This window comes from Panthera uncia, chromosome X (assembly GCF_023721935.1).
Source record: "Panthera uncia isolate 11264 chromosome X, Puncia_PCG_1.0, whole genome shotgun sequence".
In the NCBI taxonomy this organism is placed as follows: domain Eukaryota; kingdom Metazoa; phylum Chordata; class Mammalia; order Carnivora; family Felidae; genus Panthera; species Panthera uncia.
The window spans coordinates 39,677,597-39,699,600 of record NC_064817.1 but is presented as its reverse complement, the minus strand read 5'-3'; the positions used below and the strand labels follow the sequence as shown (position 1 = coordinate 39,699,600).

Genomic DNA, 22,004 nt, shown 5'->3' with positions numbered 1-22,004 from the left:
AAGCACTCCAGTAATTCTGTGTGATTGTGTGTCCTGGGGTGTCTTTGTCTTTTTGGATTTTTTTCCCTCACATTCTTAGAGTTTGTCATACATTCAACCAGGTTTATGCGTCCTGTTACTTTGTTCATGTAGCCAGCATTGTGTTTGTGTATACACATGCCCCTGTGTTGAACACACGCTATATAATCTTTTATGTTCAAGCGTCTTGGGGTCCTGTGTGCATTCCGTCCACCTGATTTTGTCTCTGCGTAGAAAGCAGACTTGTAATGTGTATGCTTGTATATCGTGTATACAACCGATTGTGTGTTGCGGTACCCGTACACATAGGCCATATATACACACAGTTTTTCCACAGATTTACTGGGATATAACCCACCTACCATACAACTTACCCATTTAAAGTGGACAACTCAATTGTTTTTAGTATGTTCAAAGTTGCATATCCCCACCTGTGTGTCTGCTGTGTACGTGTAAAAACTAGGACCCCCAGAATTATGCATGCCCGAGTGTCTTGGCGTATCCACTGAATTTGTACGTACTTGGCTCACCCGTGTCATTTACGTCCATGCCCCCCCCCCGGGGCCCCCCCCCCCCCCCCCGCCCACTGCCACCTTGTCCTAATCAGGTCCTGATCCCCGCCCCACTCCTACAGGTCAAAGTGGACAACCAGCACGACTTCCAGGACATCGCGAGCGTCGTGGCACTGACCAAGACATATGCCACTGCTGAGCCCTTCATTGATGCCAAATATGACGTGCGCGTCCAGAAAATTGGGCAGAACTACAAAGCCTACATGTGAGTGGAGAGGCCGAGGCCTGAGTAGGGGCCCCCTGCCCTGTGCAACCTGGGCTTCCCTGAGCTTCTGTGCTCTCTCGTCTTGTCCCCCCAGGAGGACGTCAGTGTCAGGAAACTGGAAGACCAACACCGGCTCTGCCATGCTCGAGCAGATCGCCATGTCTGACAGGTGGGGGTGGCCTGGACTCAGAGGGAGGGGACGCTAGGGGGGAAGCATGGCTACGCAGGCCGGCCGGGCACTGACAGGCTTCCTTGCCCCACATCTCGGCAGGTACAAGCTGTGGGTGGATACGTGCTCCGAGATTTTTGGGGGACTGGACATCTGCGCAGTGGAAGCACTGCATGGCAAGGATGGAAGGGATCACATCATTGAGGTGGGAGCACCCAGGAATTGGTAGGGGTACGGGGTGGGGCAGGTGCATGGCAGCATCGTTCCATAAGCCATGAAGCTCTCCATGGCCCAGGTTGCTATAAAGGCACTCTGTGAACTGTAAAGTACCTCATAAATTAGGAGGTGCTTGAGGAACAGCCAAGTGCTTTACAAAGTATATTGGGGCGCCCACGTGACTCAGTCGGTTAAGTGTCCAACTTCGGCTCGGGTCATGATCTTGCAGTCTGTGAGTTCGAGCCCCACGTCGGACTCTGTGCTGACAGCTAAGAGCCTGGAGCGTGCTTCCGATTCTGTCTCCCTCTCTCTCTGTCCCTCCCTTCCTCCTGCTCTGTCTCTCAAAAATAAGAATAAACGTTAAAAGAAAAATAAAACTATAAGAAAGGAGCTCTGTAAACTGGGAGGTCCTTGTTACTAAAGCAAAGCACTCGCAAAATTCTAAATCTGTTTGTACACAGCAGTGCCCCTGGCAAACGGTAAGGCAATTTGGAAACCATAAAATGCCTTGAAAATTGGAGCGCTTTCTACACGGTGAGGCATTTTGTAAACAGTGGCGCCCATGCAAAGCACTTTTCTAAAGTCTAAACATACCATATATCCCCTAGTCCCTTGAAAAGGACAAGGAGCTTTGTAAACTATAAAGTACTATAGCCACCACGAAGTTCTTTGTAAATGACAGAACACCTAGCAAACTGTAAAGCAGGGATTGGCAAATGTTTTCGGTCAAGGTCCAGACAGTGCACATTTTAGGCTGTGTGGGCCATACAGTCTCTGTTGCAGCTTCTCTGCAAAAGCAGCCGAAGACAATACGTACAAAACAAACGCTCCCCTAAAACTGTCGGGATATAAAAATTGAAATGTATATTTTCACATATCACAAGATCTTCTTTTGTTCTCTTACCTACCATCAAAAAATGTAAAACCCATCCTTGGCTCTAGGGGCCAAAGACAGGCGTCTGGGCTGGATTTGGCCCGCGGGCCCTAATTTGTGGAGCTGTGCTCTAAGCTGTAGGCTCCCTTCAGGAGCTGTCCTGTACCTTGTAAAAGACAAGCCTTCATCGCACTGCAAAGCTGGTGCTTCTCAAACTGAATCTTTCCTTGGCACCAGCCCGTGCCTTTCCCCAGCTTAAGGGTGCTCGGTGGCTGTCATCCTCCCATGCACTTCCTGCCGCTCTCCTCACCGGATCCGTTTCCCTCCCCCAGGTGGTGGGCTCCTCCATGCCACTCATCGGGGACCACCAAGATGAAGACAAGCAGCTCATCGTAGAGCTTGTGGTCAACAAGATGGCCCAGGCCCTGCCCAGGCAGCGGCAGCGGGATGCCTCCCCCGGCAGGGGCTCCCACGGCCAGGTCAGGCCCCTGGTGCTGAGCGAGGGCGGAGCTGGCCAGAGGGGGGCTAGTGGCTGCCAGGCCAACCCTCGGTCATGCTGCCACAGAGCTGATAGTCAGCAGGCAAAGGGCACTGGCAGTGCGCATGTGTGGCGGCAATTACCAATTGCTCGTAAAAATTGATAAAATGGCTGCTACCCTGACTTCCCCGAGTGCCTCCCAACCGTTCCCCCCCAAAGAGCTCCCCCCTCCCCAGCTTGATATCCCCTCAGCTCAGCCACAGACGCGTCAACACCCAGCACAGTGGGAGCCCGTGTCATTTTGATTGGCTGATGCTCTGGCTGGCCGGTAACTATTTTTAACCTCTCCTGCTCCACTCCTCTGCCGCAGACTCAGTCCCCAGGGGCCCCGCCCTTGGGCCGCCAGACCTCCCAGCAGCCCTCAGGACCTCCAGCTCAGCAACGACCCCCACCACAGGGTAAGTGAGGGGCCGGCTTCCTGGGCCCTGACTGTACTGGCAACCCCCACCCCCCACCTCTCACATTGCACTCTTTCTGTCCCTCAGGTGGCCCTCCACAGCCCGGCCCGGGCCCCCAACGCCAGGGACCCCCGTTGCAGCAGCGCCCGCCCCCGCAGGGCCAGCAGCACCTTTCGGGCCTCGGACCCCCAGCTGGGAGTCCCCTGCCCCAGCGCCTACCAAGTCCCACATCAGCACCCCAGCAGCCTGCGTCCCAGGCCCCACCACTGACCCAGGGTCAAGGCCGCCAATCTCGGCCAGTGGCAGGAGGCCCCGGGGCACCTCCAGCAGCCCGCCCACCCGCCTCCCCATCTCCCCAGCGCCAGGCGGGCCCCCCACAGGCTACGCGTCAGACATCTGTCTCTGGTCAGGCTCCACCAAAGGCCTCAGGGGCCCCACCGAGTGGTCAGCAGCGCCAGGGCCCACCCCAGAAACCCCCAGGCCCTGCCGGCCCCACACGACAGGCCAGCCAGGCGGGTCCCATGCCCCGCACCGGGCCACCCACCACGCAGCAGCCTCGGCCCAGTGGCCCGGGCCCTGCTGGACGACCCACCAAGCCACAGCTGGCCCAGAAACCCAGCCAGGACGTGCCGCCACCCGCCACCGCCACTGCCGGGGGACCTCCGCACCCCCAGCTCAAGTAAGAGGACCCCACGGCAGCCCTCGCCTTGCTGCTCACAAAACAGGCTCCTGCACCAGAAGAGTGGCCCCAGCTCCCAGGCTCCTCGGACCCAGGTCCTATACAGGAGTCCCAAGAATTCGATCTTCAGTCTGGACAGAACCTCATCCAACCTATACACACACACACACCCCGCCGCCCCACTTCACGGAGGCTCCTGCCCTCCATCCCAGACATTTGTGGCAGAACCCCAGAAAAACCCCTTTTCAGTTCACAGTCTTCCCACTAGGCCCCTGGGAAAGCCCCCTCCCCCAGCCCCCCAGGCACCTTGCTGACCGACCCTGCCCATCAAATCCTCCACCCAGCCGCACTGCACTGGAGCCTTCGCAGCAAAACGCACCCTTCTCCTACCCAACTGGACTCCTACCAGCCGAACCCCCAGACTCTTCCTGGCCTACTCACAGCCCCGCTCTATCACTTCCTGCTCTTTCCAGCTTGTCCTCATGCTTTTCCTACAGTCTAGCCTCCCTTCTGGGCCATTTCAGTCTCCTCCCAAATCATCACACGGTGCTCTCTGCCTCTTCTGGTCCACTCCAGACTGCCCCCACCCCAGCCTGAGCTCAGAAGTCCTCCCCACCACATCCAAATGCTCCCCCTTAGATTGCCCTCCACCCACACTAGCCTGTCCTCGGTGCAAACCCCACCGCACTCCCTCCCCGACTCCTCACGAAGACTGGGAGGCTCCCTGCCAATCTTCAGCTTTACATCCTCCCAGTCTAGTCTGCAATTTGGAGAAGGTGCAGGCCAAGACTCCTCCCACTAAGCCCAGACTTCACCTTGGATCCAAGTCCTCCCAGTCTGGCCCAGGGCTCCCCCACTCCACCTGAGAATCCATCAGGGTCCAGGCCTGTGCTGGTGGGTGGGAGGGTCACAGGCACAGCCCCAGGACTAGAGGGGCAGGGCTGGGCCGGGCCTGGGGTAACATTGTGTTTCTCTCCCCTTCCTCCCTTCCTCCCCACCCCCTTCCTCCCATGCCTCCACCTTGTCTCTCTCTAGCAAATCCCAGTCTCTGACCAATGCCTTCAACCTTCCAGAGCCAGCCCCGCCCAGGCCCAGCCTTAGCCAGGACGAGGTGAAAGCTGAGACCATCCGCAGCCTGAGGAAGTCTTTCGCCAGCCTCTTCTCCGACTGACACCCCACCCTGAGAACCCTTAATTCCTCCTGGGCAACCCCTCTCTGGGCCCTGAATCCATTTCTCACTTTTGGAATCTCCAGATCCCTTGAGAAGTCCTCTCCTGGTCTGCCCAGACCCCTCTTCTCACTCTGCAGAATGCCCAAGTCCCTGGGGAGACCGCACTCCTGGTCCTACATCCAATTCTCACTTTGGAATTCCCGAGTCCCTATAAAAGGCCACTCTCGGCCACCTCAAGACTTTTTTTTCAGTTTTAGAACCTCCAAATTCCTGAAAACCTCTACTCCTGACCTCCCCCCCCCCAAGAGTGCACTTTCCTTCCCAGAAGCTCCCAAACACCAGGGAACACGTTCTGGCCCTAACACTACTGAGTCCCCTCCTGGAACCCTGAAATTCCTGGGAAACCATACTCCTGGTCCCAGATCTCTCAAGGACACCTTGTTCCCCATCAAGATTTCCTAGATCCCAAAGAAACCCCTACCTTGGAGCCCCTTTTCAGGGATCTCACATCTCTGGAGTTCCACCTCTTCAGATGCCATTATCCAGCCCTGCAAGGATGTCTCTTAACCACCCCTCAACCCCACTAATCACATCGGGAGGTCCTCCCACTGCTAGGACCCTTCTGTTCCCCAGGGACCCACACTCCCACTTTCCTGCCTCTGACAGCTATCTCTAAATATGCAAACTCCACCCATCTTCCCAGAATCCTTTGCACATGGAGGGCCAGTGGTCCTCTGCTTCCCCACCTTTGCCGTGATGTCTGTGTCTGTGACTGACGTGGCCTCCTCTTGTGCCGTGCTTGGCATATGTGGTCCTCGTTCATCGTGCCGCCTGTGGTGATGCGTGCAGTGGCGCTGTTTGTGTGGTCCGCACTTCCCCCCTCAACCACTCCTTGCCTGGACTCACCCCCACCCTTCAGCGGCTCTGAACCCCATGAGAAGAGTCGGGAAGCAAAATAAACAAGCAAAGGCCCAGCAGAATTCTGTGCTTCTTGGTGAATAGGGGAGTCCTTGAATGGCGGGGAAGACACAGAGGGGACCCCCCAAATCCACATGGGGTGCTGGGGACCCCAAAATCCAGTGGAAGGCACATCAGGCACAAATTCCAGAGGTTCTGAGTGGAATCCCTGCCACAAATCCCAGCCATTGGATACAGAAGAGCTCCCAAATTTAGAAGTATCCCCAAAGCCAAGAGGAAACCAAATTATGGAGGAAGCAGGGGTCTCGGTCTTTGGTGGGGGGGGGCCCAATTCCAGAGGAACTGGAAAAGCACACGGGGACCCTCTCCTCTCCCAGGACGGGGATGGGGGATCCTGAGGCAGTATCAGGGCAGAAACAACATTGATTGGCTGGTGGGCAGAGCTCCTTGGTGTGGCAGGCTGAGATTGGTTCCCTGGCGGCTGGGGGCAGGGCCTAAGGCACAAGGCGGGCCGCGCTGAGGAGGCAGGCAGGCAACTCATCAGCCTGGGTGCGGTGCAAGGAGGGTTCGGAGGCACTCCGCTCAATCTTGGGGAGTGACCGCTGCAGCAGCTCAATCGTGGCCAGGATCTGGGGGCAGGGGCAGGTTAGAGGAGGTGTCCAGAGCCACACGGGCACCCCGACACCCACAAACCCCGGCCTAATGGGGGAAGTACACACATCATACACTCCTGACCCTTGAAGGTGCACCGTTCCCACTGACCCTGGGAGTCTCCCTCCTCCTCAGACTTGCCCTCCCCAGTGTGTCCGGCCGCCTACCCGGCCCACCTGGGGGAAGAGGGGACGTTCCTCTCGCTGGAACTTGAGGCAGTCAGACAGCAGGCGCCGCATGGCCTTAGGGCAGTTGCTGGAGATTTTGCTGAGGTCCGGGGACAGATAGCCACGGCCCACCATGAAGATAATCTGGGGGGGGGGCAGGAATGCGGTGATCTGGAGGTCTGAGCTGAGAGGCTGAGGGAATTCTGGGTCTCAAGGGGCTTTGGAGGCTCCTTTTTGGGAAACTAGGGTACTCTGGGTATTCGGGTCTGAGGACTGTGGGTATCTTGTAGATGCAAGGATTCTGGGTCTCTGAGGACTTGGGACTGTGTCTCTGAAGACAAGGATTCTCTGCTTGCAGAACAGAATTTACGCTCAGAAGTCAAGAATTGTAGGTATCCCTTGGCTCACAGGTTTCTAGGGGGCTTAGAAGCCCAGAAAGTACTGGGTCAGGGGAAACATAAAGTTCTGGGTCTGGAGGGAGCTAAGTGACTCTAAATCTCAGGAGTTCGTATTTCTCTAGGTGTCTGGGTGCTAGAGGGACTATGGGTCCATGCATCCTGTAGGACTGTGAGTGCTCAGGGCTTGGAGCCTAGAGGATCCCCAATTTCAGAGGTCCTGGAAGATTCCACACTTTAGACCTGGGAAAACTGTGACAGTCCAGGCCTAAAACATCATGGGTTCCAGGGCCCCAAAGGCCTGCTAGATGCCCAAGGCCTGAATGACTGTGGGTATCTGTGAGTATTCCAAAAGCACAGATGGCTTCTGTGACAGGCAGAAACCGAATTCTGGGCTTTTTGGGACTTGGGGGATTTTGAGCACTGAGGCCAGAGGACTGTAGGTATCTAGAGTTCCAGAGGGCTTCTGGGTACTCGGGGGCCCTGTGGGATCCTGGGTATAGGGGATTCAAGAGATTCTGGACTTCAAGGACCCAGAGGCTGATAGATGTACAGGGGAGGAGAGGATTCTGACTAGGGAAGACCAGAGAATTCTGGGAGTTCTCAGCCCAGAAGACTTTGGGTTTCTGGGGGAAGTGTGGCATTCTTGGTCTTTACAAGGAGGAAGTCTAAGGTTTGGAGGCTGAGGGGACTCCCTTCCCTGAGAGATTATGGGTAAGGTGTGGGGCTCACCTGGTCACGGCTGCCAATGTGGCTGTAAGGCAGCGAGCCTGTCATGAGCTCATAGAGCACAACCCCGTAGGCGTAGACATCCGACTGGAAGCTGTAGGGGTTCGGGTCCTGCATACGGATCACCTCAGCCGCCTTCGATAGGGCAGACCAGACCAGGCAGGGGGATCATGGAGGCCAGAAAATGGCTGGCCAGAGTCCCAGATCCCACTAGCCACACTGGGTACAACTGGGAACACCCTCACAAGGTAAAAACATGAGCAGTCTAGACACCACATCTGGCACAAGTATCCCCGTTCCCACTCAGCTCCTCACATCGTGGCCCAGCAACCCATGTCCCTATATGGCCCCAGTCCAGCCTGGCCAAACTCACCATCCATAGCACAGAGCCCGAGGGCTGTTCCAAGGGCTGGGCCCCGCTCCACCGTGTCTTCACCGTGGCCAGGCCAAAGTCACCAATCTTCACTGTGAGCCCCTCGTGTAGGAAGATGTCCACCAGGGTCAAGGGCCACTACAGGAGCTCCCAATAGCCACATCTCTCATCCTGACTGGGAGGTTCCCACTGATGCCTCCACACTCGTGCCTCTGACCCTGACCAGAAGCCCCCCAATATCACACAAACTAGCCACAATCTTGACTCGGGCTGGGAACTCCAATTAGTGCTCCCTACCTTGGCCCCCCTGTGACTCCCGGCCAGGAAGCCCCTCGAGTGGCACCCATAACTGCCACTCCCATGACCCTGATCAGAACTCCCTGTAATGTCCTCCACAGCTGCCATACTTTAGACCCTGACCAAAGTCCCCAGGAACAGCACCCGAACCAGTCGCAACTTTGAACCCTGACCAAGAGAGCCCCATTAAAGCCCCTATTAAGCCACGTGACACATGCCCCTCCCTATGCATCTCCAGAAGGCCCCCCAACAAGAGCCATCCCTCTAAGCCCCCACCCCACCCAAGCCCTTAGACAGGGACAGGCAGATACTGTTAGACTTGAGATCTCGGTGGATGATGTTCTTGGCATGGAGGTAGCTGTAGGGATGGAAGCAGGCGGCAAATTGGCTGGGGGTGACCTCATCTCCCCACCCCAAGCCTGCCAGCCCCCTCCCTTTGTCCCCAGGCCAAGAGGCTCACTCCATGCCCTGGGCAGTCTGCCGGGCCACGTCGATGAGCTGGACCATGTCGAAGCGTGTGTCGGCCACATGTAGGTGGTGGTACAGGCTGGAGCCCTCACACCACTGTGTGATGATGGCAAATCCCGGCCGGGTCATGAAGCCCATGAACAGCAAGATGTTGACATGACGCGTCTTCCTGCAGGCAGGGAAGGTGGTACCAGGACAGGAAGGAAAAAAGAGCAACTGTCACTCACTTTCTGAGCATCAGGAGTGGTGCTGTTCACTGCTGCCTTCTGTCATCATTTCCACCCTGTCTTTCAGGAGGCTCAGGGCCAGGCTGTGGCCAGCTTCAGTGCCTTTGTGACATATGTTTCATGGGCTACGATCCCACCCCAGGGGCTTACATCCCAAGCTTCCTCATCCAAGTCTCCCAACAAAAGCAGCAGGGAGCAATTACTGACCCCGCCCCTCCGCCGACCAGTGGCTCTCCATCATCAACACCTGCCAACCTCTGACCTTGACCATGACCTGGGCCTGTGACCACTCTACAGACAAGAAAGGGGAATGCCAACCTTCTTCATCGATGTATCGTCGTAATACCGATAAATGCCGGTAAAAATACCAGTGACATGTGACTATGTCCTGTTAATCACCACGAGAGGCTTCAAGGTAAAGAGCTTTGGGTTAGGACTCAGATCAGAGTCTGTGTTCCAATCCAGGCTCCCCCAGGTACTCACTGTGCAACCTCAGGGAGGACACTTAACCTCTCTGTGGTCATTTTCCTCAACTTCCAAACTGTGATAATTAGATTAGCTGCCTTATAGGGAAGCTGGGAAGAGTAATTAGTAAATAATCTGTAAGGCACTTAGAAGAGCACCTAATGCGTAAGCACCCTGAAAATGTCACTGTCCTTGTTGTTATTGCTACTGGGTACCTGAGTCTACCTCACAGAAGCTCTGTCACAGATGAACAGATCCCCTCTGATTTAGAAGAAAAACCATCATTCCTTATAGAAGTAAGTAGTAACCACAGTAGTAACAGTAACACAAACGCACACAACATCAACGATGCTCTGCCATTTTGCTCACGTCGCAGTGGATGATAGAGGACGTGAGCATTCCTCACAGTGGGCGGATTATGGTTAAAATATTGACATAATGCAAATTTAGAGCGTGCTCAAGTAATTTCACAGGGAGGAACAGAGAATAAAAGTTTTCTTACTGCGGCATCTGTAATGAGGATAACTATTAAGATAGCACAAGAAATTCTGATAACGTCAACTCTGTGACACAGTTGTGCCCATTTGTCAGAGGGAAAGTCCACGCCAGCAACCCCAGGAGTGGTAGCAACTAGATAGGCAGAAAAGGAACCCCGGGGTTTCTCAGTGCCAATTAATTAATATCGCATTAAAGACAGATTAAGGAGAGCAACTACAATCGTTAATTACTCCACGATTAAATTACGGTCACCATTACAGTTAAATAATACTGCTCTTTCAATTACGGCATTGCTGTAATTAATAACAGGAACGCAACACGGTAAGCGTCCCACAAACGATACAGCAGACACAGAGGGGAAGGAGGGACGCAAGCCTTCCTGGCAATGTGGTTGACACTATGCTATTAATGGAAGGGCACACAGTAAGGCTGAGGTCCTGGCCTGCTGCCACACCCATTTCACAGCAGGCGAATGACAAGACCCACGGTTTGCAGGCAGAGACGTTAATTAATATCAGTATCAACCCCAACACAAACAATACTATCTTCAGCTGTGCTCTACCCATACCCACTTCCCAGAGGGGAAAGGGACGGCCCGGATGAGAAACAACTTCCGATTATGGTTATAACACAACACAAACACGGGTGCTGTGCGGGAAGTGCCCCAAGCCCGGCCTTTCCCCAGGGAGGGGCCAGAGCTGCCCCGCCGCCCCCACACGAGTGCAATCTCACCTGAGCACCTGCATCTCGTTCTTGAAGGCCTGCGCCTGCTCCGCTGTGGGTTGGGCCACCTTGAGCACCTTCACGGCCACGTCGCCATGCCACCGCCCGCGAAACACGGTGCCAAACGAGCCCGTCCCGATCCTCTTCAGCAGCTGCACCTCGCTGGGCGGCACCTCCCAGTAATAGCCCGAGTCCCGGTACCCTAGATTCTTCTGTGGGCCACACGGCGGCATCTCAGGGGCCTGCCCGCTTCCCTCAACACTCAGCCTGTGGCGCCCCCACCAAAGGTTCCCCGGGAGCTTACCACTTTCTTCTTGTCATCAGCCAAGGACTTCCGCTCCCGTGGCTCACGCTGCTCCGATGGGGATTTGGAATGTGGGGACTTCCTCCCCGAGGGCACGCTGGGGCTGGGGCTCCCCCGGGGGGCTCCATCGCCACCGCCTCTACTACCAGCAGCTGCGGTTGTGGAAGGGATGTGAGTGGAGGCATGTGGAGTGTGGTTGGGGGGGGGCACAAGCGGAAGGGCTGTGGGGGGGCAGACTCACCATCGGTGCTGAAACTCTGGGCAGTGAGCTGGAGGAAGAGGGACGGGACTCAGAGAGGGGACAGGGGAGCCAACCGGAACGGCTCCCCCCTCTGCCCGGTGCCCTCCGTGACTGACACCCGCACCACCAACCTGGAGGAGGCTGGAGTCCATGGGGGCCGTGGTGCTGACCATGTGCACGTTGGGAGTGGATGTGGAGCGGATGCGCTGGAGTGGGGCGTTGGCAGGGGCGGGGAAGGGAAAGTGCTCAGGGTCGCGGTGCTGGGTGCGGGAGCTGGCAGGGGAAAGCCTGTGAAATCACTGTCGGCCCAACAAGGGAACAAGTAAAGCTGCCCCCCACCCCAGTAAAGGTAGGTCTAGCTCAGAGTAAGTCAACGTGATCACGATTCACTTCCTCAAGAAACACTTGTTGAATGCCTACCCTGTGCCAGATACCATTAGAGCTGGTGGAAGGAAAACTGTGGGCACAGCACGTAAAAGTTCTTGCCCTCGTGGGACTGATGTTCCAGTACGGACAGAGCGCCGTAACAACCCAAGAATATTTAATATGCCCACTGCTGACAGGGGCAGAAAAGAGAAAAATAAAGCAACATGAGGAGACAGAAAGTGGCCCTAGTAGGGTCTGGAAAGTCTTCTCTGACGTAACATCTGAGTAAAGACCTAAGGAGAGACAGCAAGCCACACAGATAGTGGGGGAAAGAGCAATATATAATATTTTATAACCATGCATACTATTCAAATATATCATTACATAATGTACAACACATTAGCTGTATTCAAAATGCCAATGTTTCCAAATATATATATTATAATAACGTCATACAGTTGACCCTTGAACAATGCAGAGGTTAGAGGCACCAGATCCCTGCCCAGGTGAACACCCACGTATAACTTCTGACTCCCCCAAAACTTAATTACTGAGAGCCTACCTTTGACCAGAAGCCTTACCGAGAACATAAACAGTCAATTAACACAAAGTGTGTATGTTCTATGTGGTATATCCTGTAGTCTTACAATAGATTTACAGAGCAAAGTAAGCTAAAGAAAAGAAAGTGTTTTGGGGGCACCTGGGTGGCTCAGCGGGTTAAGTGCCTGACTCGGGCTCGGGTCACGGTCTCACGGTTTGTGAGATGGAGCCCTGCGTCAGGCTCTGCACTGACAGCGCAGAGCCTGCTTAAGGTTCTCTCTCTGCCCCTCCTGCACTCTCTCTCTCTCTCAAAATAAATAAATCAACATTTTTTTTAAAAGGAGAGAAAGAAAACATTTTTAAGAAAATCATAAGAAGGGTGCCTGGGTGGCTCAGTCATTCATTAAGCATCTGACTTCGACTCAGGTCATGATCTCACGGTTTGTGAGTTCGAGCCCCATGTCGGGTGAGCTTGAGCCCCGCTTCAGGTGAGCCCCGCTTCTCTCTCTCTTTCTCTCACTCTGCCCCTTCTGGGATTCTCTCTCTCTCTGCCCCTCACTCACTTGTACCCTTCTCTCTCTTTAAAAAAAAAAAAAAAAAGAAAAGAAAAAATCACAAGAAAGAGAAATGCATTTATAGTACTGTATGTAAAAAATCCACAAGTGGACCCACACAGTTCAAACCCATGTTGTTCAAGGGTCAGCTGTATATGTTATACATAGATGTGTGTCAATACATAAAGATGTATGTTATATATATATTGAAACCTTACAAACACATTTTAAAATGTTCCTTTCACTATCCTGAAATGAAATTTATAGGCAATTAATCCACATATACCCATAATTAAAAATAACACAATGCCCTAACTTTACTATTTTATATTATGTAAAAATGTGTATTTTACATTATATGACGGTAGTGTAAGTAGAACACATGATGATGTATTTATAGCATACCGTACAAATACATTCTAAAATACATAAACAGATAAAATGCATGTTTTATGAACTTACACTATCTTAGAATAATATACTTTAATATAGAAATACTACAGTATTATAATACTTAACATAAAGGAGAAATAAAATGGAATTTATGGTAAAATAATATGTATTTCAAAATGGAAAGGCTTGAGAATGGTTATACTCCAAGAATTAACAAAATAGTTAGATGCTTCATATATGTATTTATAATTAATAAGGACTTCTTATTCTGTAGCAGATCTTGTCCTAAGCAGTGGATGTGTCTTAACACATTTAAATCCTCACCAGAACCCTATGTGGTAAAAAGTATTATTATCTCCTCTTTGTAGATGAGAAAACTAAGGCCCAGAGAGATCGGGTAACTTGCCCAAGGTCCATGCCCTTACTCACAGGTGTAGGTACTCAATAAATGTTTGTCAAATAAACAAATGAATGAAGCATGGCTTGTGGTCTACAAAGGCCTCCAGATCTTTTTCTCCTGACAACAGGCGTTCAGCTATAGGCATCCCTACCTGGGACCCTGAGGGGTTAGCGGCTCATTCAGGGGGCGGTTCGAGGGAGCCTCGGGAGCCTCGTGCTGTCTGGAGCCTCCGGACAAATCCTGGACACTGTGGTAGACCCTTGAGGGCATTAAGGGTGTACAGCAAGAGGACAAGGGTCAAATGTCTATAAGAGCTTGTGGCCTCTGTCCTCCCCATTCCCCAACCCAACCCAGGCCAGGCTCACTGTCGGCGGTTGGTACTCATGTCAACACAGACTGTGGGGACCTTGGAGGAACAGTGCTGGTGGAACTTGTAGCCACAGGTTTGGCAGCGGAAGCCATGGAACAGAAACTTAAGGCAGAAGTCACAGAATGCCAGGCTGAAGAACGTCTTCCGTACCTGCTGCCACAGAGCAGGGAAGGTTGAGGCCTGGTCAAGGACTCTCCCTGCCCCATGCCCACAGTCTTCCCCCACCATCCACTCCACACTCACAAAATTGTGCATGGTCAGTGGCACATCTTCAAGGACCTCTACGATGAGCTCCTCTCCATCCAGGGGGGCAATGGCTGTGTCCCAAGCAGTGACTGTCTTTCGCCTGCAGGGGGCATGGAAGGGAGTGAGAGGGTGGACAGGGACGGTGGAAGGCAGGGAACCCCCAAAAGTCCCTCCAAGCCTACCATCCATAGAGTAATATCTGACATGTTTAAATTTCATTGTGGCAACTCTAGGAGCTAGTTACTCTCCTAGTCCCCATTTTACATATGAGGAAACTGAGACTGAGAGGAAAAAGTGACTTGCCCAAGGCCACAAAGGATTGTGAGTGGCAGGACAGTGTGAAGAGCCCATGCTCTTTAAAGATTTTTTTTTAGAGAGAGTGTGTGCATGAGTGGGGGAGAGGGGCAGAGGAAGAGAGAGAGGATCTTAAGCAGTCTCCATGCTCAGCATGGAGCCCAACGTGGGGCTCGATCCCACAGCCCTGAAATCACGACCCGAGCCAAAATCAAGAGTCGGGACGCTCAACTGACTGAGCCACCCAGGTGCCCCAGAAGAGTCCATGCTCTCAACCACAAGGTGAGGAGCAAATAAGACAGTGAATAAACAGCAAATCTCAGAAGTGCTCAGCAAGCCCCTGAAAAAGTGGCTGATGAGGCACTGAAACAACAAATGAAAAGCCATGTGTGAGTTGAATAACAAAAAAAAAGTAAGGCACCCCAGGACACAGGGATAAACAGAAGGCCAGCACGGCCCCTCGCGGCAGACAGACAGAGAGAGAACAGGGAAACGGAGGCAGCAGAGAGCTGACAAATGGATGAAATGGTGAAAGAACAAAACAGATGAATTCTGGGAGGAGGCATGGGAGCAGGGTGAGGACTTGGAGGCTAAGTCGAGAGGAGCTGCTCTGCCTTTAAAGGCCAATGAACTAATGAAGGTATGAAACTGGAGCTGGAGGCACTCTTAGTGGACTCACTGAGCTAAGGGAAGACTAATGGGAACTGCAGGACCGAGGGAAGGAGTCAGGCGGCTCTCAGAAATGGGAGGCTGGGCGCCCAGCAGAGGGAGGTGAAGTGGGGGTGGCACACTTACCCCTCAATCAGCCGGTAGACCACACAGCAATCCTGATTAAGACCCCGTACCTTGAGGGCCTTGTCTAGAGAGTCGTAGACACTCATGCCATCCCGGACAGTCACCTGTGTGTGTGTTTGTGTGTGCAGATGGGCGGGTCAGTGCCCAACACGGGCCCCAGCCAACTTTCCCCCACGCCTCTGTTAAAGCCTCCTCCCATCCCGAGCCACCCTTCTGAACCAAGACTTACAACGGGGTCCATCCCCACCCCCTGCCAGCTTTGCCCCTGCCACACTCACCACCGTGCGTTGCTTGTTGGGCAGGTACACTTTGACAGTGCCCACTGCCCGGGACGGCTCGGCCCCGTTGGCAGGGGGGCCCCGTGGTGGCTCCATGGAGCCTAAGACTTTGTCAAGACGGACTGAGGCGGGGCTGGGCAGGTGCCATGGGGCTCCTAGAACACAGGAGGGATTCAGAGGTCCAGTAATGACAGTCTGGAAGCAAAGTGGCAGGGGAGGAAAAAAAATTCAATCTCCAGGCTCCACATCACCCCCTGTCGCCTAATCACACAACAGCCCAAGGGATCCTATTAAACACCCTGAACTCATCCAGTCCCTCCTCTGCTCAGCCTCTCCTGTTGTTTGTCTCACTCTTAAGGGCCGAGGGTGGAGAGGAGGGGACAGTAAGGACACAATGAGAGGCAGCACACTCAGTCCTGGAGGGCACAGGAGTACCCAGTCTCTGCTGGGGGCCAACAATCAAGTCAAACCACACAGCAATGGGGCATGTCAGGTACATAAAGGACTTGAACAGGCTGTCCTGGCTTTTTAATGGACAAAGGGTGGTTACCAGATACTGTGATGACAGAGGCGATGGGAAACAAACAGAAGATCAGATACCGCCCTTAGCTTAGGGGCAATGGGAACTGCACCAAAAGAGTGTTCAAAAGGGCACTGCAGGAATCCCTAAGCCCCGGGCTGTAACGGAAGGTAGGCTCTCAAACACTGCATTATGTGGCTAATGGAAGTCACCAGACTGTGATGGGGAGTTCATAGGGACTCAGCAGACACTATGCTGCAGGGACGGTAAGGGGGAGAAGAACGGAAATGGAGGTCACCGGACATTGTCATGGGGTGAATGGAGGATAATGGTGCGTTACTCAACACGGTAAAGGTGAGATAAACAGGGGTAAAACGGGGGTGGGGGGCTCTAAAATCCCCCCTAATTAATGAAGGGGTCACAGACATATTACTGGTGATAATGGAAGGAGGCTGCGGTGGGTTTCAAGAGTAAAGGGGGAATCCTCAAACATTCTTCCAGTGGGTCAGACATTGATCCAGAATAAGGGGAGCGACTAGTGAACGACATCTCCAAGTACACCCCGTTGTCTGCAAGGAAGGGTCACCAAGAGACCTCAAGGAGGTTTAGAGGGAGTCCGGGCACCACGCCACAACCCAGGCCCCATTCAGCCCGGCCCCGCCTACCAAGGGCTTTCCAGCTCTGCGCAGGCGCGCTGCCACACGCGACGGGCGAAACCATCCCCCGCAGCCACACACCCCTATTCCTGTCTACCCCCCCCCCGCTGTCGACGATGGTCTCGCCCCGGGTCAAACCACTCCTCCGGTTCCGGGCGTGGGGCGCCGGGGCCCAGGCGAAGCCATCCTGGAGCTGAGCCTTCGGTCCCGGCTCCCTGCCCGTGCCCGGCGGTCGCTCCAGAAACCTAACCCCACCGGGCCCGCCCTCACCTGTCACGCCGCTACGGCCACCGCCGCCTCCATCTTGGGCCTGTCTTCTTGTTTCCTCGAAGAGTCCGCCTCCACGGCCCCTCGGACTTTGGCCATTGGCTCCACAGGATTCAGCCCTCAATTCTTATTGGATTAGGGTCACGCCTGTCAAGGCAGGACCGGCGGAATGTGGGTCCTGTTCCGGATTAGGAGGGGCTGCCTGAAACGTCAGGGTCTGGGGCAAATTCACATGTCTGGGCTCGCGCAGGCGCAGTCGGGTGGGGACCTGCGTGCTGTGTACTTTAACCCCAATCGTGCCGTGGTGGAATAAAGCAGGAATTTTTTTTTTCTGCTTTGAGGGTTCCTGAATCTGGCCAGGCAATCCTTAAGTGCCTTTTTTTGGCCAGTGACTGGAGTCCTTGGTACCCATTTGGGATTTTCCTGTGTCTCAGTGTTGCCGTCTTTGAAATGAGTTGGAATCAGACCACTTAACTGCAACGTTTTCCAATTCTAAGACACTTGTAGTCACACCTTTTGATAACGGCGGGGCTCTAGTGTGGCCGGAGCTGCAGGGTCTGGCTCTAGGAGGAGCGGCCTGCTGTTTTGGGCGGCTTACCGTAGGAATGGAGTTGGTAAGGATTTTGAGAGATTAGTCATAGATAGCCAGGTGTAGAGGCGAAGGAAGTGTGGACCTGGAATGGGGTACAGAGCAGAGACACGTGAAGGTATTGTAGGGTAAAAAAATTTTTAAGAGTTGAATTTTTCCTGGTGTCAAAAGTGAACGAGGCTTTCCACCCTCCCCTTTCTTAGAGCATTTCCTTTAGAAAGTTTGTAAAATTGTTTCTCCGTCTCTTCCAAATGTATGTAAATCTTTTAAAAAGCCACTTAGGCCTCTTGCCAACTTTACTACCCAGGAATGTTGTTCTTGAGGGCCTTGGAGCCATCTCTTTGAAATGTAAACATCAATGAGTCTAGCACCCTTATCTCCACGTCTCCGTAGGAATTTGACCTAGGCTCCTGGCTCAAACTTGTTACCTGCTTGTCAAAGAGATCTGTGTTTTATTTTTCCTTTGGGTAAAGGCAGATGGCTACCCCGAACTCCACATGAATTTGAGATGAACTATGTGTAGCAAATGGTGCTGTCAGTTCTCTTACTTGAGGACAAGTTATTGTCGTTTTGGGGAACATGTATGTAACGGGTTATATCTGCCTGGCTGTATAAAAGGATGAGGTTACTTTCTGTCTTGCAAGCTCTTTAGCGCATCGCTGGAACTGCGCATCGCAGCCTGCTTTAATGTTTATTCGAAGCTTCCTATAACGTCAAACAGACATACCATGCAGTCTAACAATCTCACTCCTAGGTACTTACTCCAAAGATATAAAAACATATGTCCAGTGATGTGCTGGTAAATGTTTAACAACCAGCTTTCCAGGAAAAGAAAAAAAAATCTCTAATTTGTAGCATTGCCAACTATGGTGTAAATAATCCCACCATGGCTTATTTCAAGCTACTAATAATGACCTCACCGAACAAGAGTTGAGAAGAGATTTACAAAATCGGCTCTAGTGAGCCGTCCACAGCATGCTATTGAAATATGTCCACACAAAAACTTGCACTCAGATGTTCACATTAGTTTGATTCATAATAACGAAAAAATGGAAACAGCCCAGGTGTCCCATAACAGAAGAATTGACAAGAAACACAACAATGGGATCACGGAATACTACTCAGCAATGAAAGGGAATCTCATAGACATAGGGTTAAGCGAAAGAATCCAGACTCGAAGGAGAAATACTGTTTGTTACTCCATTTGTATGAAATTCTAAGGCAAAACTAATCTATAATGAGGGAATTCAGGCTAGTTGTCTGGGGGAGAATAACTGGGAAGGGCATGAAGGAACTTTGGGAGGTGATTGGACTGTTCAGTACGCATTTGTTAAAACTCATTGAACTCTATACTGAAACTGGGGACGTTTTATTGTGTGTAAAATATACTTCATAAAAATGCATGGCAAAACAATGGCTTCAAACATAGTTCCAAACATCTTGATTTCTTACAAATTCTTATTGGTTAGAGAAAACATTTTTTAATTCTTTTTTCCAAAATTGAATCCCTGGACCCCAAATCTCCATTTCTCAGTGCAAGAGCCCTGGCGGCCACCTCAGAGCCACATGAGGTCAAGAACAACTGTAGGAGCTCAAGTGAAGGGCTCCAAACACTCACTCCAACTAAAAACAATTTGAGCGGTTGGGGGAATGCATTTTAAATTTCAATTAACTTAAATATTATTCAATTACATATTATTTTATTTGTTTAAAATTTTTTATTTCTAGGCAGTATTTGAAGACAGACTTCTCTGGCTGTGTTGCACAAGGTTTGCAAAAAAATGAACAAAATCCCGCTGCCATAAACTCACTGCACACGTGCCAGGTGGGGGCGGGGGGAGGGGGAAGGGGTGGATAGTGGAAGGGCAATCCTTTCTCTCCCAAGGACTTCACTTCAAACCCGTCCCAATTGGGATGACTTCAGCCAAGTACCTGACAAGCCATGAAGGCCTTTAAAGTGATTTGGGTTTTTAACATCCACCATCATCACCGTATTAAAACCATCAGAGGAGCACCTGGGTGACTCAGTCGGTTAAGTGTCTAACTGGCTCAGGTCATGATCTCACGTTTCATGGGTTCGAACCCCGCGTTGGGCTCTGTGCTGACAGCTCAGAGGCTGGAGACTGCATCGGATTCTGTGTCTCCCTCTCTCTCTGCCCCTCCCCTGCTCATTCTTTCTCTGTCTCTCAAAAATAAATAAACATTAACAATTGTTTTTAAATAAAAATAAAACCATCCGAAGCACCATGTATTAAAACAAAAATTAAAAGCTGAGCTAGCTGGTTATGGTTTTCTGACATTTCCCTCAAAATTACCCACCTAGAAATTTTTAAAAGATTCTAAAGTGGTTGTTGGTTTTCATTACTGTTGATTTTAAATTCTTAGAAACGTGTCTAAAAAATATCTAAAATCTTAAGGGTTCACCAACTGCGGTTGTAATGCTACCCATTTTCCAGCTAAGCAAACTGAGGTTCATGCTGCTCTAACTGGAGGGACTGAGAAGAACTCAGTCCAGGAATTCAAGTTTGATAAAAAAAAACTGCTGAACAGGGTGCAGGCCAAGGACACCTCCTTAAGGAATCTTGGATCCACCCCAGCAGTCCTGCATGCCTGAAGCCCACTCTAGAACCTGCCGCTCACATTTCCCAACGCCAACACCCTTGCCCCCTACACCCCCCCGCAGCCGCCACCTGTTAAATGCCACCTCTGGGGCCCAATAGCAATGCCTCCCTCTCAGCTACCCATTTTGGAAGAGAAGACTGTGCATACACATTTCACTGAGGACCAAGACTTAGCAGGGCGCCCCACAAGCCTAACTCAGAACCTTCAACCCTCGGCTCTGCTGGGCCACGGGCGGTCTGCAAGGACCCACTCTGCGCTCCTGGCCCCAGGCGTCGAGATCTGCCAATGGCAATGCAGTGGAGGCAGGGTTTGGGGATGCCGCGAGCATTGATAGACTCTACCTCAACCCTGGCGTTTAAGAGCGAGGAGACAGGGGACTTCCAGACGCTGAGGAGCCACTGGCAAACCAATAGCTACTCACAGGGGGTGGGCTTTGGGCCATCCCAGCCAATGGGAGGTGATGCGAGCTAGTCTCTAGCTGCAAACCCGCAACTTAATGTTACTTTCAAATTAGGGGCAATGCGGCTGTAATCGTTCTATCTAAAGCAGAGTGTGGAAGTTTCCACTTCTGAACATTCCTTGAAGAGATTTTTAATATACAACCCAGGGGTAAGAAGTGTGGGAAATTCACATGGGAACCAAAACAGTATTTTAACATGGATTTTCCTTATTAAAAAGTCTTTCCTAACAAAATGCATTGAGCAGTGATTTGAATTTGCTATCCCTATGATCCAAATTGATGAAAAACACACCGTTAAACCAACACAGGATTCTTTCGTTTAAAGAATTTAAGTTCATGATGTGCTACGTATGACATTTCCATGTTTTCATAAAATTAAACAAACGTGCAAGTTTGCATATTTTCTATCTCCAAATCCAAGGATCAGATGAGGAAAAAAATAGTCAATTATTTCACGATAAAGGGGAAAAAATAATTAAACCAAGTAACAGTCCTGTAATTGTTATTAAAATTTTACTCTGATGAGGAAATCCTTTGTTGAGTGTGCTTGTTTCTTAGAAATAAAACAAAACTCAGGTATGAAAATATTTAGGTCAGGTAAAAGGATCAATATAAGCCTACAAACTGAGCAATGGAACCACCTTCACGTGTCATGGACAGTGACATACACCTCTGGCCCTCCTTGGTATGGATCACAATTTAATATGGTCAGCAATTATTTTTAAATTTTTAATTAATTAACTGAACAAACAAACAAAAGTAATTTCCCCAAAGGAAGTGATTCTGAAGTGTCTACTTTGGATTTCATCACAAACACATCTGCTAAAAATTTTCTCAAGGTTAACACATTTATTTCAAGCCCATATACACTGACTTAACAGGCCTATCATAGGTGGGGGGAAAAAAAGCTTAATACCTGTTGGTTTACGTCACACATATTTAATAAATTTCTAGTCAATTTATAAAACCTTTGTAGGGGCGCCTGGATGGTCGGGTCAGCTGGGCGTCTGACTTCGGCTCAGGTCATGACCTTGGGGTTCATTAGTTGGAGCCCTGCATCGGGCTCTGTACTGACAGTTCTGAGTCTGGAGCCTGCTTTGGATTCTGTCTCCCTCCCTCTCTGCCCCTTCCCCACTCACACTCTCTCTCTTTGTCTCTATAAATAAACATTTTTTTTTAATTTTTTAAAATGTTTTTATTTATTTTTGAAGGAGAGAGAGACAGAGCGTGAGTGGGGGAGGAACAGAGAGAGAGAGAAACACAATTCGAAGCAGGCTCCAGGCTCTGAGCTGTCAGCACAGAGCCCAATGCGGGGCTCAAACCCACAAACTGTGAGATCATGACCTGAGCCAAAGCCA

At 51.5% G+C, this 22,004-nt stretch overlaps 2 protein-coding genes across 2 annotated transcripts; one reads left to right on the top strand and one right to left on the bottom strand.

The window, feature by feature from the left end:
* Positions 1-565: 565 nt before the first annotated feature.
* On the top strand, positions 566-5,811 carry SYN1 (synapsin I). The gene is made up of 7 exons (XM_049643232.1): positions 566-795; positions 890-964; positions 1,067-1,169; positions 2,387-2,533; positions 2,903-2,990; positions 3,078-3,669; positions 4,705-5,811. Exons 1-7 carry the CDS (start codon positions 566-568, stop codon positions 4,838-4,840), a joined length of 1,371 nt encoding a protein of 456 aa, XP_049499189.1. The 3' UTR covers positions 4,841-5,811.
* ARAF (A-Raf proto-oncogene, serine/threonine kinase) lies at positions 5,812-17,175 on the bottom strand. Its single transcript, XM_049643765.1, has 16 exons — positions 16,979-17,175; positions 15,533-15,727; positions 15,255-15,358; positions 14,163-14,265; positions 13,915-14,069; positions 13,701-13,808; positions 11,428-11,569; positions 11,297-11,324; positions 11,056-11,207; positions 10,761-10,963; positions 8,831-9,007; positions 8,680-8,728; positions 8,074-8,190; positions 7,704-7,835; positions 6,586-6,720; positions 5,812-6,387 (listed from the first exon to the last, which is right to left on the bottom strand). The coding sequence occupies exons 2-16, from the start codon at positions 15,626-15,628 to the stop codon at positions 6,253-6,255; spliced, it is 1,836 nt and encodes a 611-aa protein (XP_049499722.1). The 5' UTR covers positions 15,629-15,727; positions 16,979-17,175; the 3' UTR covers positions 5,812-6,252.
* Between the last annotated feature and the right edge of the window lie 4,829 nt (positions 17,176-22,004).